Source organism: Trachurus trachurus, assembly GCF_905171665.1.
Source record: "Trachurus trachurus genome assembly, chromosome: 20".
Classification (NCBI taxonomy): domain Eukaryota; kingdom Metazoa; phylum Chordata; class Actinopteri; order Carangiformes; family Carangidae; genus Trachurus; species Trachurus trachurus.
The window spans coordinates 22,042,680-22,067,486 of NC_139911.1; the positions used below are offsets into that span (position 1 = coordinate 22,042,680).

Consider the following 24,807-nt stretch of genomic DNA (forward strand, 5'->3'; position numbering starts at 1 on the left):
AAGATGGCCGTCACCTCTGTTCTCTGGAGGAAACGGAAAAACATTCACATCCTCAGCAGTGAGTGTTTCACAGTCACCACTCCCACATCACACACAACTCTAGGCTACATCAAGATTCACTACTTATTTATTTTTCAATTTATTTTCTGGTTATTTAATTAAGTCACTTAGGACGATGCAACTATGCTACCTTTGAACATGTTTAACCTTTTTATCTGTTATTTGTTGCTGGACTATACTCATACTGATATTTGACATTTGGCACTATTTTTTTTGTTTGAATTTTGTGTTTTTTCTTTGTGCGTATTCTTTCCCTTTCCTCTTTTATCATATGGCACTGCAACTGGAGCCAAAATTTCCTTAAGGGATTTCCCCAAGTTTTTATCTATCTATTTATCTATTCTAACACGTATCCATGTCCACATGGTAGAATGCAGGACAATATGCTAATCTAAGCTCAACTAGCTCATCAGCATTCATACTAAATGTTGGCATGCTAACATGCAAAATGATTGGCTGTGAGGAGCTTGTGCAGGATTTCAGAGAGGCAACACAGGCCAGCCTCCCTTACACCAACACATAATATAAACAAACCACTTAACTCCCATTAAATCAGATTTTTACAGGTCTCCCATGCACAAAAACCTACATGTGGTGAATATCTTTGCTTTAGCATTCCTGTGGCAGCTTCTTCTCGGGGAGCATACATCAGTCCGACTGCCCAAAAGTCCGACGGCTCATTTCTCCGACTACCCATTCTACAGTGTTAAGGTTAGGTTTAGGGTAAGGTTAAGGGTTAGGGCTACTTAAGTCGGAGAAATGGGAGGTCGGACTAATGGACGCAAAAATAAAGAAATGTATGGTCGGAGAAATGGGTAGTGCGCCCCTTCTTCTCTGTTTATCTGTGCAGATGCATGTGTCATTTACTAAAATTATAATGTTAAATATCAGCCAAGAAATTATAAATAATAATAATAATAATTTTAAGATTCTAAAATGTCAAGATTAGCTGCCAATTGGTTTATATCCCTGTAAACTGAATAAACTGAACATTTTGTTTGTACAAAACAAATCAATCAGAGGTTATCACTGTGGGATCAGTAACCTTAATGATCCAGCCTGAGGAGATAAAGCGAGCACCAGGCTGACTCAGTGTCAGCTTTTAAATCAGCCTTAAAACCCACCTCTTGTTTCTATCGTCTATTATATCACAGTTTTACTCAGACGTTCTTAGTTTTACTTTATGCTTTCTTCTTTTCTTTTCTTTTCTTATCTTATCGTATATCTCCTTTTATCACGTACACCCCCCTTTTATTTATTTTATCTAATTAACTGCATCCTGAATTTTTATTTGAGTCTCATATTGCCGTGTTACTGTATTGCTTGAACGGTCCATTTATGGCACTTGTGACTTGTCTCTTATTTGTTGTTTTGTCAAGCACTTTGTAAACTTGTGTTTTTAAAGATGCTATATAAATAAAGTTATTATTATTATGGTTCCCTGATAGCTGAGTCCAGCAAGACAGTCAGTGTGAAATACTGTACAGAGAAGTTCCTCTGGTCCATTTGTATTTGGTCTGTTTTGGATTACATTCTTACTTTTTCACCAGTAATTTGAATTATGCAGCTTTTTTTTTCCTATGCGGAGCTTCACTCAGTGCACAGTGTTTTAAAGTGTTGGTCAGCTGAGTGTCCGTACCAGCCGCAGTAACAGAGGCTTCCCCGGCACCGACTCGGCCCTGTTGAGAGCTGGACGAGGTCTCTCTGAGCGGCTGCCTGCACTCAGAGCCCGCAACCGCTTCGTCAGACGTACGTTGAACCTGAGGGGGAGACGCAGAGAGGGACAGAGGGGAGAGAGATATGAGATGATGTTTCCTTGTTCTGCTGCTTTGATTCACACTCATATCTGTATTTGACACCTGTGTGTCTCTGCACCACCACATCCTGCCAGCACCGCTGCCGTGACAGCAACACCCATGAACACACAGCAACGCTGCTCCTTTGACAAACGCCACCTTACGGTCACATGACACCGGAGCTGCCCCCTCTTCCTCCTGCTTTGTTTCGCTTTCAAGCCAATGAAATCAGGTCTCACCCGCGTGCACAGGAAGTGGAGCAGAAGCGCTTGGACCGCATGAAGTTATGTGCGTGGCCTCTCTTCCCACAGAACTGGCAGTGCAGCACTGTTCGGTCCCTGTGACCCGACCCTGAACCAGACAGAGACATGCTCATGGTCAAATGCTTCAGTTGGGAGGAGTTAAAGATGCACAGGCTATAATTAAATCTAAAAACATGATCTGCAACAGAGTAAAACATATTCATACAGGTCAATGGATTTTTAGCAGGAGGATCAGAATACTTCTACACTGCAAAAACTCAAAATCTTTCCAAGGATACTTGTCTTATTTCTTGTCAAAATGTCTCATTTCTAGTCAAAACTGATCTCTTTCCACTTAAAATAAGACTCATCACCAAAAAATGTACTTGTTTTTAGATCATTTTCACTTGTTTCAAACAATTTTTCACTTGAAACAAGTAGAAAAATCTGCCAGTGAAAGCAAGTTTTCTGTGTGTGTAATAAGAAGGAAAAAAACAAGCAAATTTTTATGAGTCTTATTTTAAGTATAATTTGATTTGTTTTAACTAGAAATAAGACAAGTAGCCTATTCTTGGTAAGATTTTGAGTTTTTGCAGTTCTACTTCTAGATGCAGCACAGAAGGTGACTATGGCTGCAACTAACAGTTACTTTCATCATCAGTTAATTTGCATTATTGATTAGAACTCAACAACTATAATTATCTGAAGCCCAAGCTGATGTCCTCAAATTACTTGTTTTATCAACCAAAGAGTCCAGAATCTCTAAAAACCGGAGGTTTATCCAATTTTTCCCTGTTAAAAGGGTTTCCCCAGAGTTTTTCCTCAGAGGATGTGAGGGTCTAAGGGCAGAGAATATTGTTATGATGCCATGTAAAACCCTTTGAGACAAACTGTTTGTAAAAATGGGCTATACAAATAAAATTGCCTTGCCTTGCCTAAAAAATAGCTCAATTAAAACCAATTATCTGATTATCTCTACTTCACATTATTGCATTTTCCAAATCAAAACACTAGTTTAAAGATGGATTTCCAACCTTGAAAGCCTTCTTTAGTTTCATTTCTTTTCAGAGGCTCTGTTGCAATCATCCAAGAATAGAATTTCTGTGTGAAGACTCCTTTTCTGTGTTTTATCGTTACACACAGGACACTCATCTCCACAGTTTAGAGAGGCAACGTGTAATCTGCAATGTCTCTGGTTGTTTTCAATTTCTTCAAAGGGTCTCAGACTGACCATGAACGCACCACAGCACCTGGTCGGCCTGTAAACTGATTCTCAACCTTGTGATCTAAACTATCTTGTTTTTGTGATGAAACAGAGAAAAGTTTGACTTGTTAAGGCTTTGGTTGAGCTGCTGACAACATGGATTCATTTGGCTGTAAACAATATGGCAACTGGCTCATGATACTTATTCCATTTGGTTAATTTGATTATGCTTTTATTAAATTATTGGAAATACCAGGGCTGTTGAAAATCTCACACATATCAATCATAGATGACAATGTTCAAAGAGTAAAGAGTTGAGGCTACAGTAAAGCATAAACCACGACATCTCCATGCACAGGTCCCAGATCAGGTGAACTCAGATGTCCCAGTGTGTTGTGAGGTAACTGGTCTATCTGTCTTACTGTTCTCGGGGTCGTCCGTGTCTCCGCCCTCGTCTTCTTCAGAGTCGGTGGAGTGGTCGACTTGTTTAGTCGTCTCGGTCACGGGCAGTGCTTCGCTGCCATTGGTCCCGTTCACTTCCTGTGGTTTGGCCACCTGCTCTGGGACCAGCAGGGAGGAGCGGTTCACCTGCAGGACGACAGGGCAGATGAGGAAGATGAAGCATAGTGACAGCATCAGTAAATTCACTGTTACATGTCTGAGAGATGAGTTCTGCTGCTGCTGCTTGACTTTAATTTCATTATGGGAAATGATTTCTACTGCTTCAAATGTTCCAGCAGCTGGAAGAACACAACTGTGCACATTTATTAAACAACCCAGAGACAGTCAGACTGTGACCCTGGGCGGGGTAATAATGCTCCTGTTGAGGGTTTTTTTTTTCTTCTATGTATTAGTTTATTTATGAAAAATAAAAATCATTAGCATAATCACACGTTTTGATACTTTTGTAATTTTAATTCAAATGTATTGACTCAGATGAGAGGAATCCTCTCGTTTTCGAGGGGGTCCTCCTTTACAATCTGTATGTTATTAGAATTTGAAAAGCAAAACTTTCATTTTAATGTACTAATATTGTAGTATGTAGCATTTTTTTATTTATTGCTGTGCTGTTTTTGTTTTTTAAAGATCTCTACCAATCCAAAAATATTGTTTTAAAATTCACTTTGGCTTTGGAAAGCTAAAATACAACTGTGGACAAATGGTGAAGGTTGGTAAACTTCCACAACAGCTGGAAAATGAATGTTTGTGACTCAGTCTAAATATATTCACATATGTATTTATATAATATGTAAATGTGTGTGTGTCCGTACAGGAAACGGTTGGAGCCCCTCCTGGATGACAAACCCCTCCACCAGGTGAGTCAGAACCTGTCGTCCCTCGGGCCACGCCCTCGGCTCCCAAGGGCTGTTTAGCGATTGGCTGAAGCTCTCGGACTCATCTTCCGATTGGCCGAGGGCCTCGGGCTCGGTCTCGGCCATGTGCTGCGACTCCTCGGTGGCTTTGACCACTTTCTCCGGCTCGTGCTGCATCAGGCCCAGGTCTGTATGGTGGACGGTCTGAGCGGGGAGGAGGGGGGGAGGGTTTTCTGCCAACGGGGTGATGAAGGGTGAGGAGGGGGGAGACTGAGAGGAGAGGCTGGACAGCGCTGCAAGACAGTGAGAACAGAAAACATCAGTTTAATAATCAAACAACTTCAACATGTCTGAGCAGAGAGTGAAGAGTTTTTCTGTTTTACCTCCACTTTAATAAAACTTAAAGGTAGGCTACAAGCTACAACTTTGTCATCAAAACGATTAATTAAAAAAAAAAAACATCCACAGAACGTCTAGAGGGGTGCAGAACTATATTTTTTATAGTTAATTGTTTTATACATTTTGACGGGTCCAAAATATGTAAATATTTAGGCTACATCTGGTTACTTGGCAACGTCAACATGAAATGATCTCGCATCGAAAGGATCTCTAGCAGCATTAGTACGTGGATGTCAAGTGAGGTGTAGCCCAAGGGGAGCCCGATTGTGATAGCTCTGTGGAGAAATAGCATTGTGCTAATGCTAACTGTAAAGTTTCTGGTGCAGGCGTGATGCTGCAGGTTTGTCAGGTTCGTCTGCAGGTGAGTTGGTGTGAAATGATCCGGTCCGCTGTCAACACCGGAGCTGCTGTGTATTAAATACGGTTAGCGTTAGCTTAGCTTTAGCTACTAGCCGCTCCTTATATGCGTATCTGGCAACCAGTAAGGTTGGAGCAAGAGTGGGTGAGTGTGAGTGCGAGTGCGAGTGCGAGTGCGACACCTACTATCCAGGAGGAATTACAAACAGCTTTTCTACCACTAAAGCAAAACAGTAACTCTGAGTCTGAAGCCTATTTTGAACTGCTTAGAAGAAATTAAACTTGGATGCAGTTAAACTTTCTGAATCTCAATGAGTAAGACAGAGATTGTAGTGTTTGGACAAAATCTGGACAAGGAGCTTGGCCCTTTAACTCGTTTTAATCAATCAATCAAGTCTTTATTTTAGACTCTCATTTAAATTGGACAAACAGATTAGCTCTGATGCCAAAACAAGTTTCTTTCAGTTATGACTCCTAGCCAGAGTCAAAGCATATCTGGAGTGTTATTCATGCTTTTTATCACATCTGGATTAGACTACTGTAACTCTATATGTTGGGATAAGGCTGTCATCTCTATATCAGCTTCAACTCATTCAAAATTCAGCTGCTCGACTTTTAACTGGAAAGAGAAAAAGTGATCATATAACATGAGTTTTGGCCTCCCATCACTGGCTTCCTGTCTAATTAAGGATTGATTTTAAGATTTTATTGTTTGTTTTGAAGATTTTTTTGTAACCTTTTAAACCTTCAAGCTCCAGTCAGAGTGACAAGCTGCTCATCACACCAGCTTTGTCTCTAGATCTAGGAACATGGTTCATGAACAGAAGTAAAGGTGTAAAGTAAAGCCTTTGTGGTGGCGACACACAGGCTGTGGAACAAACTGCCTACTAACATCAAGACCGCTGGAAATGTCCAACGATTCAAGTCTGTGCTTCTTTTGTGTATGTGGGTGGAATAAGAAGAGTACTGTATGAATGTGTACTTGTCTGATCAGACCTGCACAGCACTTTGGTGGTTGTTTTTAAAAACAAATTTGACATTCAGACAAACTGCCTTTGCCCCCTATCACTGTCATTTGAACCTTTACTCTTTTGTTTGGTCAAACAAAACAACAGTGTGATGGAGATCTGTCAGGATTCATTTCTATTTTGCAGACTGATGGATAAACAGAACATTTGACCCATCATTGTTGTCTCAGCTCTGTCCCATAAACCTTCTTTCTCACGGGCTGAATTTCTAAAGCTTTTAAGGAGAGAAGCTTTGATGCATTTTTGTTTTTGTGCTGCAGAGGAATCATTTAAGAGCAGCCTGGTGACAACTGATGGATCCCAAATCTCCAGAACTCCTACGTCCCTTCAGTGGGAGTCAAGTTGTGAGGATGCGTCATTTTAACATTAAAAATATTTGAGGTTTATAGATCTGGCCTGCATGGGAAAAACACGTAGAGCTATAGTTTGATATGATATCAAACTTCAGTATTTATTACGCTGTCTGTCCCCCCTTGGGCTCCCTGAACTCTTTCCTTTTTTATTTTTCATTTATTTATATAAATTCATTTATATATTTGATCCTATTTTCCTCTGTGAGGTTTAATTGTATTTTGTGCGCTGTTGTTTATGCTAGTGCCACATTTTACTCTGACCTTGTCACACCTGCTTTGCAAAAACATTTCATAAATATGCTGTATGTCTGAAACATTAAAAAACTAATGATTGATGTTTACAGGTAAAACTGACAGCTGCACACTGAGCATGTAGTTTACAGCATTTCATTTCATTAAAAAAAAAAATTATTCTTATTTATTTATAATTGCTTTATATTTTTACATATTCAATTTCATTTAATGTTCATATATATTTCTTAGAACTTTTTATTTAAACATTTTAATCAATTTACATAACATTTTACAGAACATTTCCTGACATATGACTTCATGTAATAAATGAATGACAGGCCGTATAGCAGTAAAAGTTACAAAAGAAAAAAGAAAAAAATTAAAAAAGGGGGGAAAAAGTGGCTGGGAATTAAAATAGGAATTTAATTTTCATATTTTGCTGTTTATTTAAAGAACAGAATTCAACTCACATACTTTAGTAAAGTAAAGACGGGGGGACACTGACGCAGAGTTTGTCTGTGTTGTTGTGGTCTACAGATGTGGGACCTACCTGACTGGTTGTCAGACTGGGTGGACATGTTCTCACAGAAGTCCTCCTGACTGACGGGCTGGATGTCTCCATGAGGCTCCTGGAGCCTCTGACTCTGGACGGAGACCTCCGGGACTGGAGCTGGTACTGGGACAGGAGCTGGTACTCGGACTGGAGCCGGTACTGGGACAGGCGCTGGTACTGGGGTGGGGGCAGGGACAGGGAGGGGGGCTTGTACTGGGACAGGAGTTGGGACTGGGACTGGGACTGGGACGGGGGCTGGGACTGAAGTGGGGACAGAGACTGAGGTCTGGATTGAAAGTGAAGGAGAAACCAGACCCAGGATGGGTTTGGACTCTGTGTTGGAGTCTCTAACGGTATCGGGCGTCGGGGGAGGATCTGGGTTCTGGTGCCGACTGAGATCCTGACAGGTCAGCTTCTCAGACTGGTCCATGGCGGTCTCTGCCTCCTCCTCCTCCTCCTCCTCCTCCTCCTCCTCCATCTTCTTCTCCTCTCCATCGTCTCTCCTCTCTCTGTCGCTCTGGCCTTCCTCCGTCACCTCCATGTGTTCCTCCTCTCTGCTGGACTCAGCCTCCTGCTCTTTCTTACTGATCTCAGTCCCTATCCTCTGTTTCTCCTCCTTCACCTTCTCTCTTTGGTCGTCTTTCTCCACCCTCAGGTCTTTAGCCACACTCTCCTCGTCTCTGACTCCTTGTCTCACCCCCCGGCCTCTCTCCCTCTCCCTCTGCTCCTCGCTCTCCTTCCCCTCTGCTTTCTGGACCAGAGTTTGTGATTGAGGTCCGGTGTGACTCGGAGGAGAGGCCGGACTCAGGAGAGACGGAGGCGAGGGCAGGGGAGAGGTTGTTTTTGGCAACGAGGAGCTCAGAGGAAGAGGAAGAGGAAGCACATTGTCACTGCTCAAAGTCCTCTTTGATTGGCTGGAAAGCTCGGGCGGCTCCGCGACAGGAGGCGGAGGCTGCAGCGCGGCGTGAGCGTACGTCCCGGGCTGAGTCTGGCGTCCCGAGGAGAGGGCGATGATCTGCAGCTGCCTCGCCGCAGATGGCGAGCGCTCGAAGTGGGAAGCAGCCGACATGGGGTTGGTCACGGATAAGGAGCCGTGCTGGGATTGGCCGGGGCCGAGGATAGTTTGACAGCTCTTCAGTCCTGTCAGGGGTCTGCTGAGCGGAGAGGCCTGACAGGACGGAGCAGCAGCGATGGGTTGCAGGGCCGAGGTCTGTCGAGGAGACACCGCTCTGTGGCCGTTTGGAGAGTGAAGTCTGGGCCGGAGGGGGACGGCTCGGACCGGAGAGTAGAGAGCTGCAGGAGGACAAGGCAGGAAGTTTGAAGAAACATGTGAGCCACAGGTTTGACTGGAGGAGTGAGCGTTCACTGCTGACTTTCTGCTGAATAATGTTCCTGTAAATATCTCCTGAAGTAGCTGCAGGAGTTTGAAACTAACCAAATACTTTCCCTCCAACAACATACAGCACAGAGCCTTGTAAAAGTCTTCATACCTTTGAACTTCTCCACATTTTGTCACGTTACAATCACACACTTAAATGTATTTTATTGAGATTTAATGTGATAGATCAACACAAAGTAGAGCATAATTGTGAAGTAGAAGGAAAATGAAACATGGTGTTGAAGTGTTTTTTACATATAAAAATCTGAAAAGTGTGGTGTGCATATGTATTCAGCCCTGAGTCAATACTTTGTTGAACCTTTCGCTGCAGTTACAGCTGCAGGTCTTTTGGTGTGTGTCTCTACCAGCTTTGCTCATCGACACACCGCAGTTTTTGCCCATTCGTCTTTGCAGAATAGCTCCAGTTGAGTCAGATTGGATGGAGAGCGTCTGTGAACAGCAGTTTTCAAGTCTTGCCACAGATTCTCAGTAGGATTTAGGTCTGGACTTTGACTAGACCGTTCTAACACATGATATGCTTTGATCTAAACCAGTCCATTGTAGATCTGGAGCTGCAACAATTAATCAATTACTCGCACAATAATCGATTATTAAATTAATCATCAACTATTTTGATAATCGAATAATCGGTTTGAATAGTTTTTTAAGAAAAAAAGGCAAAATTCTCTGATTTCAGCTTCTTAAATGTGAATATTCCTGGTTCCTTTGTTCCTTTATGACAATAAACTGAATCTCTTTGGGTTGTGGACAAAACAAGACATCTGAGGACGTCATCTTGTGGTTTGGGAAACACTGATTGACATTTTCCAGCATTTTTTAACATTTTATTGACCAAACAACTGATCAATTAATTGTTTAAATAATCAACAGATTAATCGAAAATGAAAATAATCATTAGCTGCAGCTCTAGCTGTATGTTCAGGGTGGTGGTCCTGCTGGAAGGTGAACCTCCATCCCAGTCTCAAGTCTTTTTCTTCCTCTAACAGCTTTTCCTCCAGGAATGTCCTGTATTCAGCTCCATCCATCTTCCCGTCAACTCTGAGCAGCTTCCCTGAAGAAAAGCCTCCCTACAGCCTGATGCTGCCACCACCATGTTACACAGTGGGGATGGTGTGTTCAGATTCATGTGCAGTGTTTTGCATGCAGGCCAAAAAGTTCAATTTTGGTCTTTGATTTGTAAAAACTCTTCAACACCATGTATCATTTTCCTTCACAATTATACACTAATTTGTGTTGGTCTATTACATAAAATCCCAATAAAATGTTAGTTTGTGGTTGTAACATGACAGGCCATGCTTGTAAAAGAGATTTTTTTTATCTCAAGCAATTTGCCTGGTAAAATAAAGGTAAAATAAAATGTGGAAAGTTCAAGGGGTAGGAATACTTTTGCAAGGCTCTGTATTTCTTGCATATCACATCTGAGTTTGTATTAAGATGTCACATCGGTCTCTTGGAACCTGTGATGCACAAAAGTGAATTAATTCATGAAAAGAAAAACATCTTTCCTTGCAGCCTCAGTGCTGAACAGATCCTGTTCTTCTTTGTTTTGACTAAACAACATTATGTCTTGTTACTGATAGACACAGGTGAATTTATGCAAACAAGTAGAATCTCCCTCTGGTTTTACAGTTTATTTTTTATTTGACTATCTGTAAAGTGCATCTGCTGGCCGTCGGCTCACTTTAAATGGGATAGTTTGGGTCACTCAGCTGTGTGGTTTGACAGCGTATATGTTCAGTCAGTGTTCATGGAGATAAATGGCTCATTCTACATCAGAGGAACATGTTAGGGTATCGGTCCTGGTCTAACGCTGCTAATGTACTGATTTTCACTGAATACATTACACAGCCTCATGTGAAAAAGCCAGATTCTCCCTGTGCAGGCTGCAGGCTGCCTGAGGACGACCCTCGTGGGGTTTTGTGCATCACTGAGCTTTAACAAATATGTCGAGGGCGTTTCCTTCCTGGTTAGACAGCTGCGTCTTAATTCTAGCATTGTTTACTTGTAAACATGGACGTGTTTATGAGCTTACAGAGACACGCATCATGTGTTTTGTTATGTTACTGATGCAAATGCAGGTTTTTAAAAAATCTATATTCCAGATTTCATCATTTCCTCCGTGCTCCTTTCGCTGCCTGTGTTTACACTTCATCACTTTACTCCCAAGCTGACACAGTGAAGAACCTGTGATCACACCCAGGGACACGTGTTCCCTCTGGGACCTACTTGGAGGTGGGACGGAGAGGTGGCGGCTGGGCGCTGTGGGGCTCTCCGTTGCCGTGGCGCTGGGCTGCGGTCGCGGCCTGAGAGGCGGGAAGAGCGGGGCGTGAGGGCGAGAGAGGGGAGGCGGGGCCATGGACGGGGGCTTGAGGCGGAGGGAGGGGGGGATGGTGAGGGCCCCGGGGGGAGGAGGCCTCAGCGTGAGACTCTGGAGCTGGAGAGGGAGACGGAGAGAAAGATGTTCAGTTAGACCACGCACACACCTGTTCACCTCTGCTTTGATTCTAAATCCCTCCCTCAATTAGTGGTCGACCAATCGTGGCTTAGCAGCCGTCGCTAGGCACTGCAGGTATGTTCACCCATCACATCCTCTGATATCAGCCTTGAACTGTGGAGATTTGCTGCTTTTCTTGCATAATAAAAAACTGATTCACTTTTGTGATTTTACTTTTAGATTTTTTTTTTAGATAAAACAATTATGAATAGTAGCTGGAGTCAGCTTTTCACAAAAATCTGAACTTTAAAGGGATAGTTCAACATTTTGGCAAATTGCCATAATCCCTATCGTCATAGCAGTAGGTTCATTAACTTTAATTGTCGGTGCAAGCTGTTTTGAGATCTGCGGGGCAGAGACGTGAGCTGCTCAGTGAACACAATGGAGGTGAATGGTACAGGTCCCCTGTCCCTCATCAAACTCATCAAATACACAATCCAACAACTCCAAAACACTCTCATGGACAAGTTGTGACCTGCACATTCACCACACTATGAGATAATAACGTATAATTATGTAACATTACGACACATGAAGCAAATAAATACTGGGAACTACTTGCGTTTTTTAAATCACTCCGCCCAGCAGCCGTGTCTGGAATGTAGTTCCAGCTTTGCATTTGCCTCAAAAAAACAAAAACAACTATGTCTCACAATTTTACATTATTATCTCATAGCATGGTGAATGTGCAGGTCACAACTTCTCCACAAGAGCGTGGAGTTGCTGGATTGTGTATTTGATTGTACCGTGCACCTCCGAGCAGCGTGCGTCTCTGCCCTGCCGATCTAAAAACAACTTGCACCAACGATTAAAGGTAATGAACCTACTGTAGACTGTAGGGATTATGGCAATGGGCCAGTTTGTCAAAATGTTGAACTAAACTACCTTTAACTTTTGTTATCATTGCCAAATTCAGACTTCACCTCAATGGTTATGTCCAGAAATTACAGTAGAAGCATCATTAGTCTAAAATCCATAGTTTAAAAAACTCATCACATCTTTAAAGCTAATCTGTTATATACTGAATATGTGCTGTATAGAGTGTGAAATCATAACTAATAGGGGACAACTGGAATTTATACACAGACACATGAAAAGTCTCTGCTCAGCTGCTCACCTGAGCGGAAGCAGGGTTAGAGGAAGAAGAGGAGGAAGGGGAGGAGGAAGAGGAGGAGGAGGATGGGGCAGGTCGCATAGCAGACGTAAGAATCAGCTGCAGGAAAGAAAGAAGAGAAGAGAAGGGAGAGGGAGGGAGAGGAGGAGATTGTGAAAGGAGAGCAGGGATTAAAGCACAGAGTCCGATCACACTGAAGGCAAATGAGTGTGTGAGTTCTAATCATGTTTCTTCTTAAAGGACAATTCCGGGCAAATTCAACTCAGGGCTGTATTTTCCTAACATTTTAGGTCTAAAAGAAGGAATCTGAAGATTTTCAGTGTAATTGCTCCTGTTTTGCAGTAGTTGTGTCTGTCCCCGCATCGCCACGGCAGCAATGAATGGGTTTTTTTTTTCCACAGACAGCGTCAGGTGGCTACTCAAACATGCACTGAGAAGTTTATTTACTTCAAGCAAGTCAAGAGTTGATATTCCTGTGTTTATGACACAAACGGGAGCTTCCGACTGCACGTGAACACACCGAGTGCATCAACTTGGGTCTCGGCGAGAAAATCTTCAGATTCCTTCTTTTAGACCTAAAATGTTAGGAAAATACACCCCCGAGTTGAATTTGCCCAGAATTGTCCTTTAATACTAAAAGTTCTAACATGGTAAACTGATGTATAATTGAAAATGACTGCTTGGTCATCAGATAAATTTTGTTCCCTCAGCTGTTTGGGAAGTATATTTTCAGACTGAAAACTCATAGCGTCTGTATTTCTTATGTAACCTGAACACATCACGAAACTCTGACCGCGCCCCTCCCTCTCACTCCCTCCTGCTCCCCACCACTGCCTCATTTAAATACTGGTCAACTTTACTGTTGGGGGCTGCCAGAGATCCAGATTACATGTAGAAATCTCTGTAAATGTGTGTGTGTGTGTGTGTGTGTGTGTGTGTGTGTGTGTGTGTGTGTGTGTGTGTGTGTGTGTGTGTGTGTGTGTGTGTGTGTGTGTGTGTGTGTGTGTGTGCATTTACCATCTGAGCTTTCAGCAGCACCTGGTCTTGGCCAGACCCTTTCAGACCTTTCCCTAGGAGCAATGTCTGCTGGGATACCCTCTGCCTGACAGGAGAGCTGCTCTGATTGGCTCGCACAAGGCCAGGTGTACCCACAGGATGAGCCTGTGATACCTGTAACAAAGAGGGGGGGGAGAGAGTAATGATGTAACTGCTCATTTGGTTTCCACCCTTTGTACACAGTACACACACACACGATCAACGTGTCCTTTGATTACTGTTCAGAAAAACCCCTGTAAGTTTAGGATAATTTCATGATGAGCTGGTTCCAGAGGCCACGCCCACCTCCGCTGGAAATTGTTCATTAACATTACAACAACAATCCTCTCAGCTGATTGGATGAGAGTATTGCTGATGCAAGGACCCTTCTATCAGACATCATCACTGACTGATTCTGCACCCAGGCAAAGCAAAGCAAAGGCAGTTCACATCTAGACAGGGTTTCTGTATTATCTTCTTACTTTGAAGACCGCCGCTGTTGTTGTTGTTTTTTACATAGGGGAGGTATTTTTATAGCCTTTTTTGGCTTCTACCTCTCCTGCATAATGTTTAATTTTACTATTTTCATTGTTTATGCAGGTTAATGTGCAAATAAAAAACTAAACAGGGTTCACACTGGAATCAGAAGCTTTGACACTTTGATTGTACAGTTCTATTATTCACCACAACGTTCAGCTTTCTTCTGTTAGTTGATAGTTAGAGTTACTGTTTCAACTTCATCCATCAATAAGATAACCTCACCTTTTCAATACTGTTATTATAAATCAAAATATTTACTATGCATTTGCCATATTGCAATTGCAAATATGATAACGGTTTCAATTGGAATGGTAATTTTTGCTGAATGATGATGGTGTGGTTGTTTGGTGTGAACCAAACAAACAAGTTCATTTACATGTGGAGAATATGATCTGTAGGCAGTGATGTCTGTAGCAACACAACACTTATGGTGCTAACAGCTCACAACAATGTGTCACATTTTACAGTCATGCAAAAAAACTGCAGCTCTTGCAATTTGGATATTGGCTACAGTGTGATTTTCTATTATATTTTGAATAATCTTGTTGATGCACTGAAGTCTGTTCCTCAGAGTTAGAAATAGAAACAGTTGTTGGTTTGTCAGGAGCAGTTTGAAAGTTTGAAAGTCAACATATTGTGTATCATGGATGCATGGAAAGTTTGCTCTGTCATAGAGGACAGCAGCTGTAGTCAGTCACAGTAGTCACAGTGGATCCCAGCGCTGATCCAGAGTCACAGCAAAAAGAGAACTTTGAAAACAACAATAGCAACTTCTTTAGTATACATTTTAATGACAAAATATATACAACAATTTATCAGCAAAGCATTGATTATTTGAAACCTCATTGGGAGAGGTGGGCTCTGCTGCAGGGATGCTTTCAGAGTTCTATTTTCATTCACACACATTCTGTGACATAAACTGTAAACTGTCTTGTCTGTAACAACATCTATTGCACGTCCTGGGTGAGGGATCCCTCCTCTGTTGCTCACCCTGAGGTTTCTCCAATTTTTCCCTGGTAAAAGGGTTTTCTATGGAGTTTTTCCTCAGTCAATGTGAGGGTCTAAGGACAGAGGATGTTGTTACGATCCCATGTAAAGCCCTTTGAGACAAACTGTTTGTAAAAACGGGCTATACAAATAAAATTGCCTTGCCTTGCCTATTTTCTCCGCTGGAATCTGCTGTGAGGCCAAGGTGACTGAACCTGCCATCCTCCACTGAGGAGCAAGCTCAAAAGATTTCAGAACCATATTTGAATATTTGATTCAACACCAGATTTTTTGTGAAGAATTCCTTTAACTGCATAAAACTGCTCTGTGGACAGTACACCTCTGAGGAGGTGGGGGTGGGTGAGAGGAGGACATCAGCCACGCTTATGTCATCTGGACAACACCTCTTAGCAGCAGGCCGCTACATTATTCCTATTCAAACTGTGTACTATAGTATGCATTTACATATATATTTTACTACATTGTTTTTATAGTTTTATAAATGTATTATTGTACTCTTATTATTTCAGTTTCTATCACTTCTTGTCTCTCATTTTCTACCTTATATGCTTGACCTGCTGTTGATTGGAAATGTCCCCACAGAGGGACGAACAAAGTCTTGTCTTATGTTAAATGGTTGAAATTGTGAAGTATCACATTCAGTCTACAACAGACAAAGACCCCTGGTACAGTAATAAGCTACTATAGGTGCATGTAGGTGAGTGTGTGCGTTTGTGTGAAGCACATAGAGGCAGAGACGTGTGACCTGAGACTGAGGATGTGAAACATCAGATGAAAGCAAACTGAGAGGAAACTGTAACCCGCACACTCACAGACGAAGACACACACTGACCGAGACAACTGTGCACAGACTCACCTACACTTTATCTTCACTGTCATCTTAGTGTTCAGATCATTTATATACATGAACTAAGAGATGTGTGACTCCAGCATTCCTTTTGAAAATGAGGCATGTTTCTGTGTGTCCGGGCCTCTTGGTGAGGGCTAATCTGTTTGTACGTGCTCTGAAAGGTCAGAAGTGAACAGGATTAAGGTTCAAATCATCTGAACTTGGAGAGCAGTGGTGAGCTTTTAATCTGGACTGGGCACCACATTATACTCAGAGTTCTGAGATTCCTACAGACTCATTTACATACCAGTGTTCTTAGTATAAAGGTAGATGTTTGTATTAAAGCTCCATACAGTATAAAGTATCTACGTCCATGTGTAGTGTGATTATAAAGCAGCTCTAGGTTCTATATTAATACTGTGAAAGTATCAAAACCTCAGCCCACAAAGAAATGCACACAGCCTGTATTCAGAAACTGATACATAAAACCAGTCGTGAGCCCTTCTGTAACTTTGTGATGTCACAGCAAACCACAAGCCCTGCCCACCTGGAGCCACCATCCAAACTTGCGGGATTTGTTTTTTCTGCTATAATTTTATTGGATCACTCCGAAAACAGTCAGCCAATCAAAAGAGAGCTTCAGAGCCTCCTCTGTTCTGATTGGCTGACAGTTCAGCTCCAGAGAGTAGCTGAGAGAGGAGATGTAAAACTAGAGTGAGATGGTTTTAGTTTTTTTTTTAAAACCACATCTCATTGACACTAAATGAAACACTGGAGTGTACAATTTCAATCCATAAAATAAATAGAAATGATATACAATCTGAAATTGGCTAAATTGTATTTTAATTTGTGACCAATCTGATTAGTAATTTCATCTTTTGTGAAAAAGATAAAGAATCTGGCCAGACATTTGCCAATTATCACTTTTTAAAATAAATAAATCTAACCCATGTTGGCCTCTGTCTCTCTGCCATCTTCAGTTACTGATGTTTTCTGTTAGATGATGCTGTATTTGCATCTTTACAACAAACAGCACTTCACAGTCTCATCTTTAATATTCAGTTCTAGCATCTTTTAGAAAAATAGAGGGAAATATTGGTTGTAAGTGAAATATATTTCCTTGAGAAATCTACTTTATTGGCACATTTTTTCAGCCCTGAGTAACGTCTGCAGGTCTTTCCTCTCTAGCTGCAAAAACCCAGGGCAATAAAAACAGTCTGCAGAGCACTGGCTGCACCACTTACTGCTGCTGCTTAATATTGCTTTGAGCAGAGTAATAAGTGAAGGTGACTCAGTTGAGTGCATCATCAACAGCTCTCTCAGCTCAGATCGTCTCTTGTCTGGATGATGCTGTTGGTTTGTAGAGTGGGAGTGAGACACAGGTTCATTATAGACAAATAACTAAGGGCAGTGTCCCAGTAAGCCATGACAGTTAGCTAGTGTACACAACACTGGGGTCCTGTGACTAAATCAACTAAAAGGAATACAGTTGTTTTTAATGTAAAAGCAACATGTGTGAGTCTGTGAACTCTGGGATATGCCTGTGATGCTGTGTGTCCCTTATGTGTTCTTGTAACACAACATTGCAGCAGCAGACATGACACCTGTGCTCACGCTGTGGCGGCTGGGAACTCAAGTGTTGACTCAAGGACTTTTTGATGAAATGTTCCCTGACTCAGAGCAGAAATTGTTAATAGTGAGGAAGTCGCTGTGTGTCGCACTTCAACACAAGTCACACTTGAACCTCTCATGGGATTTTACAGTGTTACTAGAAAAAAAACATGAGGCTAGGCAAAACATCTGGATGTGGAAATATAATGGAACTACATTTCCCATGATACACTCGACATAACAACCTCTTTTTCATTCATTATGTACGACTGAACCAGTTTATGTAAAACCATCTTTTGCTCTTTTACATTGTTTTGTTGTTTTAAAGCAAAGGAACACAACTAAAGCAGCAGTTTGACAAAGCATGAGGATGCATACATGCACACAACCCAAAGTGTGAATAGAAGTCCCTGTGTCTGGCAAAAGAAACATAAAACATATAAACCACAGTGCGTGACCTTTGCACAACAGGCTCAGATGAGACCATCATCACCACCTAACATAACTGTGTCCTCTCTTTGTGCTATGCTAATACCTGGTCTTAAAGGAGACATATCATGCCCCCTTGCCACAAATTAAAATAGATCCCAGATGTCTTAAAGACATGTCTGTGACATGCTTCGGTCAAAATCCCCCAAGAATCAAACATCAAAGCTTTTCATCCTCTCAAAACAGCCCTGTTCAGAACGGCTGCTTTCAGTGTCTGTCCCTTTAAATGCAAATGAACCACTGCTTGCCCCGCCCCTTCTACTGGTCCCAGGTAGGGGTGGGGCTATGCAAATTCAAATCCTAGCTACATTACTAGAAGACAACTGAGGAAACAGCTCGAAAAACCATGTGGATTTCAACCTAGAGAGTCTGCTCTGCACATTGCAGATTGTTTTGTCAATTCTCACATTTTGGGGCCAGAAGGCAAGACAAACCCCAAAATATATGTTAAAGAGCCTTAAAAAAGTGAAGATGTCCCCTTTAACTTTGAATGGATCATATGGAAATGAGGGTGTGTGTTCTCTAGAAATTCAGTGTGTGTGTGTGCTTCTGTTACCTGTCTGCCAGGTGGACTGGCTGGCGTATGAAAGGGCGTGATGGGCGTGGAGGTCGGCGTGGAAACGGGCCTTGTGTTCCCATTGGTCAGGCTGGTGGAGGTCTTGGTGGCCATGGTGATGTTGCTGTGCGTTGCAGAAGAGGAGGAGGAGGCGATGAGGGAGGCGGAGGACATGGGGGCGAGAGAGGAAGAGGAGGAGGCGGCGGGCGATGCTTTGGAGAGGCCGCTCGGCGAGGGGAGGATGGGGCGCGAGTACGTGCGGAGGGTGGGGGCCGCGGTGGAGGTGAGTTTAGGGGGGGCCGGGACCAGCATGTGGGGAGATGCTGATGCTGCTGTCGCCGCCGCCTTGGGGCCGTGGGTGGCGGACACGGAGGGGGCGGGGGTGAGCGGGGGAGGAGGGGAGGAGGTGGTGGGGGTCAGCACGGGCGCGGGGGAGTCCAGGAGCATGGGGTTGGGGGTGAGGCGGGGAGGGGTGGGGGTGGCCGGGGTGGAGGGGTCGGGAGTGGTGGCGGAGGTCTGAGGGCTGGTCCCATTGGTGGCCTCTCCGTGGTCTGAAGAGGTCTGTCCAACCAGCTCCCTGTCCATCCTTCAACACTGTAGCACTGCAGGCACACACACACATAGATAGATGTCATTTCTTTCTTTTTTCATTTTATTTCTTTATTGAACATGTCAAGAGTAAAAACAAAACAAACAAAATAACAAAAATTAAAAAAATGAATAAATGTATATTAAAAGAATAGTTCACCCAAAATTCAAATTGCACTCATTATCTACTCCCCCTCATGTGGACTAAGGGCTGCATGGGAGAAGTTTCAGAGTCCTCCGTGGCTTCTCTGAGTTACAGGGGGTCTCGGCGTAGCAGTGCATGTCCATACAACGGTTGCAAATGGATACCAACTGTCTTCGTAACAAAAAGACACACCAAAAAACATCCAAATACCTCCATACTGCTCCTCTTCCTGGTCAGGAAGAGGAGCTTCCGCTACAAACAAGCTTGAAATATAGACTTATTTAATTTTTTTTGGAACAATTTCCCATTTTGGGGCTTCAATACAAGACGGACATTACATACGAGCACTATGGAGGTATTTGGATGTTTTTTGGTGTGTCTTTTTGTTACGAAGAAAAGTGGTATCCATTTGCAACCATCATATGGACATGCTGTGCTGCACGGAGCCCCCCTGTAACTCAGAGAAGTCACGGAGGACTCTGAAACTTCTCCCAGCCCTTAGTCCACATGAGGGTGAGTAGATAATGAGTGAAATTTCAATTTTGAGTGAACTATCCCTTTAAAAATCATCATCTCTAAAGAAGATGCCTGTCATGTTCAAAAGGGGTAAGAAGAAGTTCAAAACTTTTTTGGTCCTACCCCCTTTTGCTATTCATATAATACTAATGAGAAAAAAAAAGTTATGAAAAACGGTCATAGTAAAATATATATTCCAGATCATTGTATACAGTCCATAAAATAAAGAGCAAAAGAACAAACACACTAGTCTGTCTCATAGGAACTCAGTATTTTGTTTCTAAATAATCTCTTTAATTTAGCTAAATTGCTACACGTTTTCAGCTCATCGTTGCAGTTGTTCCACAGATTAACTCCTTTTGTTGTGACACAGTGACGTTTCATGTTTGTCCTTCCTTACTGGTGTTTTTTTCAATATATAGATTCCTCTCAAGTTGTGCTTACTTTCTCTCAGTTGAAACAACCCTTGGATACTGCTAGGTAATTGTTGTTTTATTACTTTATACATGATTTGACTAGTTTTGAGGTCAACCAGATCGTGGAATTTTAATGTTTTTAATTTGATGAAAAGTGGATTTCCTTGAAGGCGGTTTTATTAACAATTCTTATTGCTTGTTTTTGGAGCAAAAAGATTGGCTCTATATTGGTTTTATATGTGTTCCCCCACACTTCCTCACGATAGATAGATAGATAGATAGATAGATAGATAGATAGATAGATAGATAGATAGATAGATAGATAGATAGATAGATAGATAGATAGATAGATAGATAGATAGATAGATAGATAGATAGATAGATAAATAGATTCTGGCTCTGTTGTTGCCTGTGATCCAGGGAATAACTCATTAAATGTGGAGCTGATCAGGATCATTTACTATGAATGGGTTTTCTCTGAAGTCTGGTGTTGGCCTCAGCGGACCCTTGCGCCCTCTGAGTGGGCTTGTAGTGTAATCATTTCCTAAGACATTTCCTAGAAACAACTATGTGATCTGGCACAAATATCCACCAAAGGTTCACGTTATCTTGGTCAGAGTTTAGTTACGTTGAATCCAGAAGCAGCTGGTGATGCTCAGATTAGAGTATTCTAGTTTTTCCAGTTGATCATTGTCTTCCAGTGAATTTCATGAGTGAATGGCTTCATTTAAATGTACAATTAGAGACTTTATTTGGCATGTGAATCCATTGTCGTGCACAGGGGGGGGGGGGGGGGGGAATTGTTGAAAAACGCGTGCTAAAGTGCCCCCTGGGATCCAAAACGTGCGTTAAAGTGCCCTCTAGGACCCTTTTTGTGCCCTTTTTTTTCCTTTTCACCCCTGCCCTTCAAAAAGTCTGTGCACGCCACTGTGTGAATCTGAATGAAAGTGTTGGGGTCGTGTTAGTTTAGCATTCACAAATCACTGGAGATGTACCAACGGACATGTCTGTATTTAGTAAGTAGCACCAGATCCTATGGTTCCTCCCATGAGAATATCTGTTCATAAAGTGGAAGTTACAGACTGTTAGAAAAAAGCGTTACTGAGTTTCCTGGAAAGAGCTGCTCTGTCAAGGCGTGAAAAACTTGTTAATGCAAACACCTGAGTTCAGAGCTAAATCAAGAAACCTTCTAGTCCACCTGAGCAGTATTTCTAAAATCCTGTTTGACATCTTAGAAAGAGTTTTCCTCCAGCCACGAGAAGCAACGATAACAAAACAGCCAAAAAAATCCTTAAAACAAATATTATGTCTGACTAAGCTGAACGTCGATCCACACCTGAGGATAAAAACTACAACCTGAACATAAAATATTGTTTTTTCTGCAGCGGTTTGATCGGCAGTAAGTGGAAGGTCTGGTTAGTTTGGAGGAGAGGAGAATGTGGCAGCTGCAGCTTCATCTCCACCACCGATCAGACTGCAGTGAGAGTTTTACACCACAACACTGACTGTAATTTCACTCTGAGCACTGACAGACACATGACGCCGCTACTATCAAACTTCAGCCGTATGTTTTGGATTGGAGCCATGGCAGCGGTTGACCTGACCCCAAACTGTAAAGAAAACAGAAAACTCATCCTGCAGGCAGCTACAGTGGGAGTGTGGTTCTCCGGCTGAGTTAAGAATCACATCAGGAAGCTTTTTATCCCCTCGTCTCCCTACAGTCATCTGATCAGAGCATATATTTACATTTTTTGGACAAAAACCAGGGAAAACAACTGATTTAACTGGTGTTGTTCCAAAGTTTCTAGTGATCTTTTTTCAATACATCTACATCCAGTGTGTTGCACTCCACAAAGAAACCTGTGACAGGAAAGAAATTCACAAAGGAAAAGTCAGGCAGCAACAATAACATTATTAATATAATTGACCCATGAAACATTTGTTAATGACTGAAATAGCCTACAACATTGTTTCAAAGGTTCCTCTTGACCTTTAGAAAATGAAGTTATTCTGTAAAGGTCAAGGGTTTAAAGCTACGTGGATCAACAGATTTCCAAACCCTTGAGATACATAAACCATCCCCAAACATGAGAGCTTTCTGTTACAGCATCCTCTGAGCAACTGCAAAGACCCAGCTCATAAACCACCAGCTGTAAATCTCCTCCCAGTATGAAACCAAATGTGACTACCGCAGAGAGGCAAATCAGTCACTTCTTCAGCTTTCTTTTGGACTCATATAGGCTACACGATGGATCACTTTGAGCTTTACGACACAATTATAACATTCTTACGTGTTGCTACAGCAAATGTGGTGCACCATATTATCAGAAAAACACTCAACGATGCATAGTTTTGTAGATCAGCGACTTTAGTGCAAAACTAAAAGGCAACACAAATATAAATAGGCCTACTGTAGTACTTAAAGGTCCCATACAGTATATAGGTACATGTCCATGTGTAGTGTCATTATAAAGCAGCTCTAGGTTCTATATTAATACTGTGAAAGTATCAAAGCCTCGGTCCACAGAGAAATGCACAGCCTGTATTCAGAAACTGAGCCTTAAAACCAGCTGCCAGGACTTCTGTAACTTTGTGATGTCACAACAAAGCAGTCACCAAGACCCACCGACATGTCTCCTGTTGCCTGAAATTTTTTATTCAATCGCTCAGAAAACAATTAGCCAATCAGAGATACTCAGAGCCTCCCCTCTGCTGATTGGCGGACTGACCTGTTGTTATAGAGCTCAGTAGACGCCTAACAGAGGAAATGTGAAACCACATCAAGTTTGCTTGTGGGAAGAAACTAATGATCACTTTCATTATTGAATAATTAGAGTCTTCATTCATTTATAACTATATAACTTGACTACAAATCCAAAAACATGTTTCCAAGCCACACAATGGCATCTTCAAGCATCTTAAGGTGGAATAATAAGAAAATACAACATTTCAGAAGCTACAGCTAGTGAATTTAGCTCACCTGAGTTGTAGTTCTCGAACTATTAATCAATAATCCTCCGCTAATCGATCAACAGAACAGTTGTTTCAGGACTTGAGTCAGTGTATGGAATGTGAACAGTTAGAATCAGCCACCGTGGGGTAAAAGGAGGAGCAGCCTGATGTCCCTTCACTCCCAAGTTTCCAGAGCAGTTCGGCTGCAGACATGTGGAGGTGGCCGGGTGGACAGCAGGAGGAGTGTGCAGGTCTGCAGCCTGAACTCAGCTCAATCCACGCAACATCACCGCGCAGGCAGGTGCCACTCCACGCACAGTGGGCAGATGCTGACATCTGGCCCGCAGGCTGGAGCCTACACGCTGAACGCACCAGCCTCACACTTTTTTTCATTGTGGCATACGATGACGGTGGTAGTAGCCTAAAAGCCACAGTGCACACAGCCAGGCCAAGAGATCATGCATGTGACTATTAAAAAAAAAAAAAAAAAAGATGGAGACAGGCCTTCACAGCGGACAAGTCTCACGATAATAACATTTTGGGGATTTGTCATGACTACGTTCTGCGTAAAGCTCCCCGGCCACCTACCTCTGAAATCGGTGTCGTCCTGTAGGTTATTCCCGGTGTCTTCCATCCGAAAGTGAGAGCATGTTTATAAAGTCCGCGGCTGTGTTATCTGATCAACGGGTCTGGGTTTCTCAGCAGGGTCGACAGGCTGAAATGGGCGTGTATGAATCCTCACTTCCTCGTCTGACAGCGTAAGAGCCGCTGTGAAGAGCGTCACCCTCCCTCCCTCCCTCCCTCCCCCAGACAATAATTCCAGCAGCAGCCTCACCTCAGATTGTCTGAGCCCCGAACTGAGCCGCAAAACGCAAAGTTGCAAAGCAAAAACCAGGCCCCGTTTATGATGTGCAAGGGGGTTGTGTGTGCGTATGTGTGTGTCGCACTTTGTTTAAGGCTTCATCACAGCCCGGGCTTTTTTTGTTTTTTTGTTTTGTTTTGTTCCGGCGGAGCAGTCAGTCCGTAAATCCAGCATCCAGAGGGGGGATCCGCGTGGCCGCCGTCCTCCGGTGCTCCACCACCGTCACACCTGCCGGGTCTGCGGTGGGAATCAGCCCGGCTCTGGGCCACCGTGTAGCGGCTGCGAGGGGCCTGCTCGGTCCGCTAGTGGAGAAATGCAATGGAAGGCAGTTTCTCACAGGGCGACACAGGCGAGACAGCACCACTCAGAGCTCAGGAGGACCACGAAGACTGATACATGACTAGAGTTGCACCGTGCGCACTGTGCGTGCAGCGGTGAGACAGTGTCCGCACTGAGCAGCACCACTGTTACTGAGCTGGACCAGGTGTCCACAGAATCCACACAGCAGCCTATGGGAAAAAAAAACAATGCTACATTCATCACTCTACAATTTACAATTTGAGAGTGTGGTTGTTATTGCATTGTTTTAACTGATGGTCAAGTGCAAACACCTGCTTAACGGTTAATGGTTAAACCAACAGCAACACATCATTACATCAAACCCATTGTCATATAAAAGCCTATAGGCCTATTCTTTTAGTTTGTATTGTGCAT

At 42.8% G+C, this 24,807-nt stretch overlaps 1 protein-coding gene across 2 annotated transcripts in view; it reads right to left on the reverse strand.

Annotated features, from left to right (window-relative positions):
* LOC311003642 (polyhomeotic homolog 3) overlaps window positions 1-24,535 on the reverse strand; it is a 31,264-nt gene extending 6,729 nt beyond the window's left edge. The window contains exons 1-10 of one of the 2 annotated variants that reach the window (XM_083995432.1): window positions 23,820-24,535; window positions 18,615-19,216; window positions 13,564-13,716; window positions 12,550-12,645; window positions 11,165-11,372; window positions 7,537-8,832; window positions 4,574-4,908; window positions 3,725-3,890; window positions 2,096-2,207; window positions 1,700-1,820 (exon numbers count right to left, since the gene is read on the reverse strand). In XM_083995432.1, the coding sequence (XP_083851558.1) occupies window positions 1,700-1,820; window positions 2,096-2,207; window positions 3,725-3,890; window positions 4,574-4,908; window positions 7,537-8,832; window positions 11,165-11,372; window positions 12,550-12,645; window positions 13,564-13,716; window positions 18,615-19,199 (3,072 nt within the window). In that variant the 5' untranslated portion in view covers window positions 19,200-19,216; window positions 23,820-24,535. The remainder of the gene's footprint in view (window positions 1-1,699; window positions 1,821-2,095; window positions 2,208-3,724; window positions 3,891-4,573; window positions 4,909-7,536; window positions 8,833-11,164; window positions 11,373-12,549; window positions 12,646-13,563; window positions 13,717-18,614; window positions 19,217-23,819) is intronic. The other variant, XM_083995433.1, reaches the window with a different exon arrangement.
* Between the last annotated feature and the right edge of the window lie 272 nt (window positions 24,536-24,807).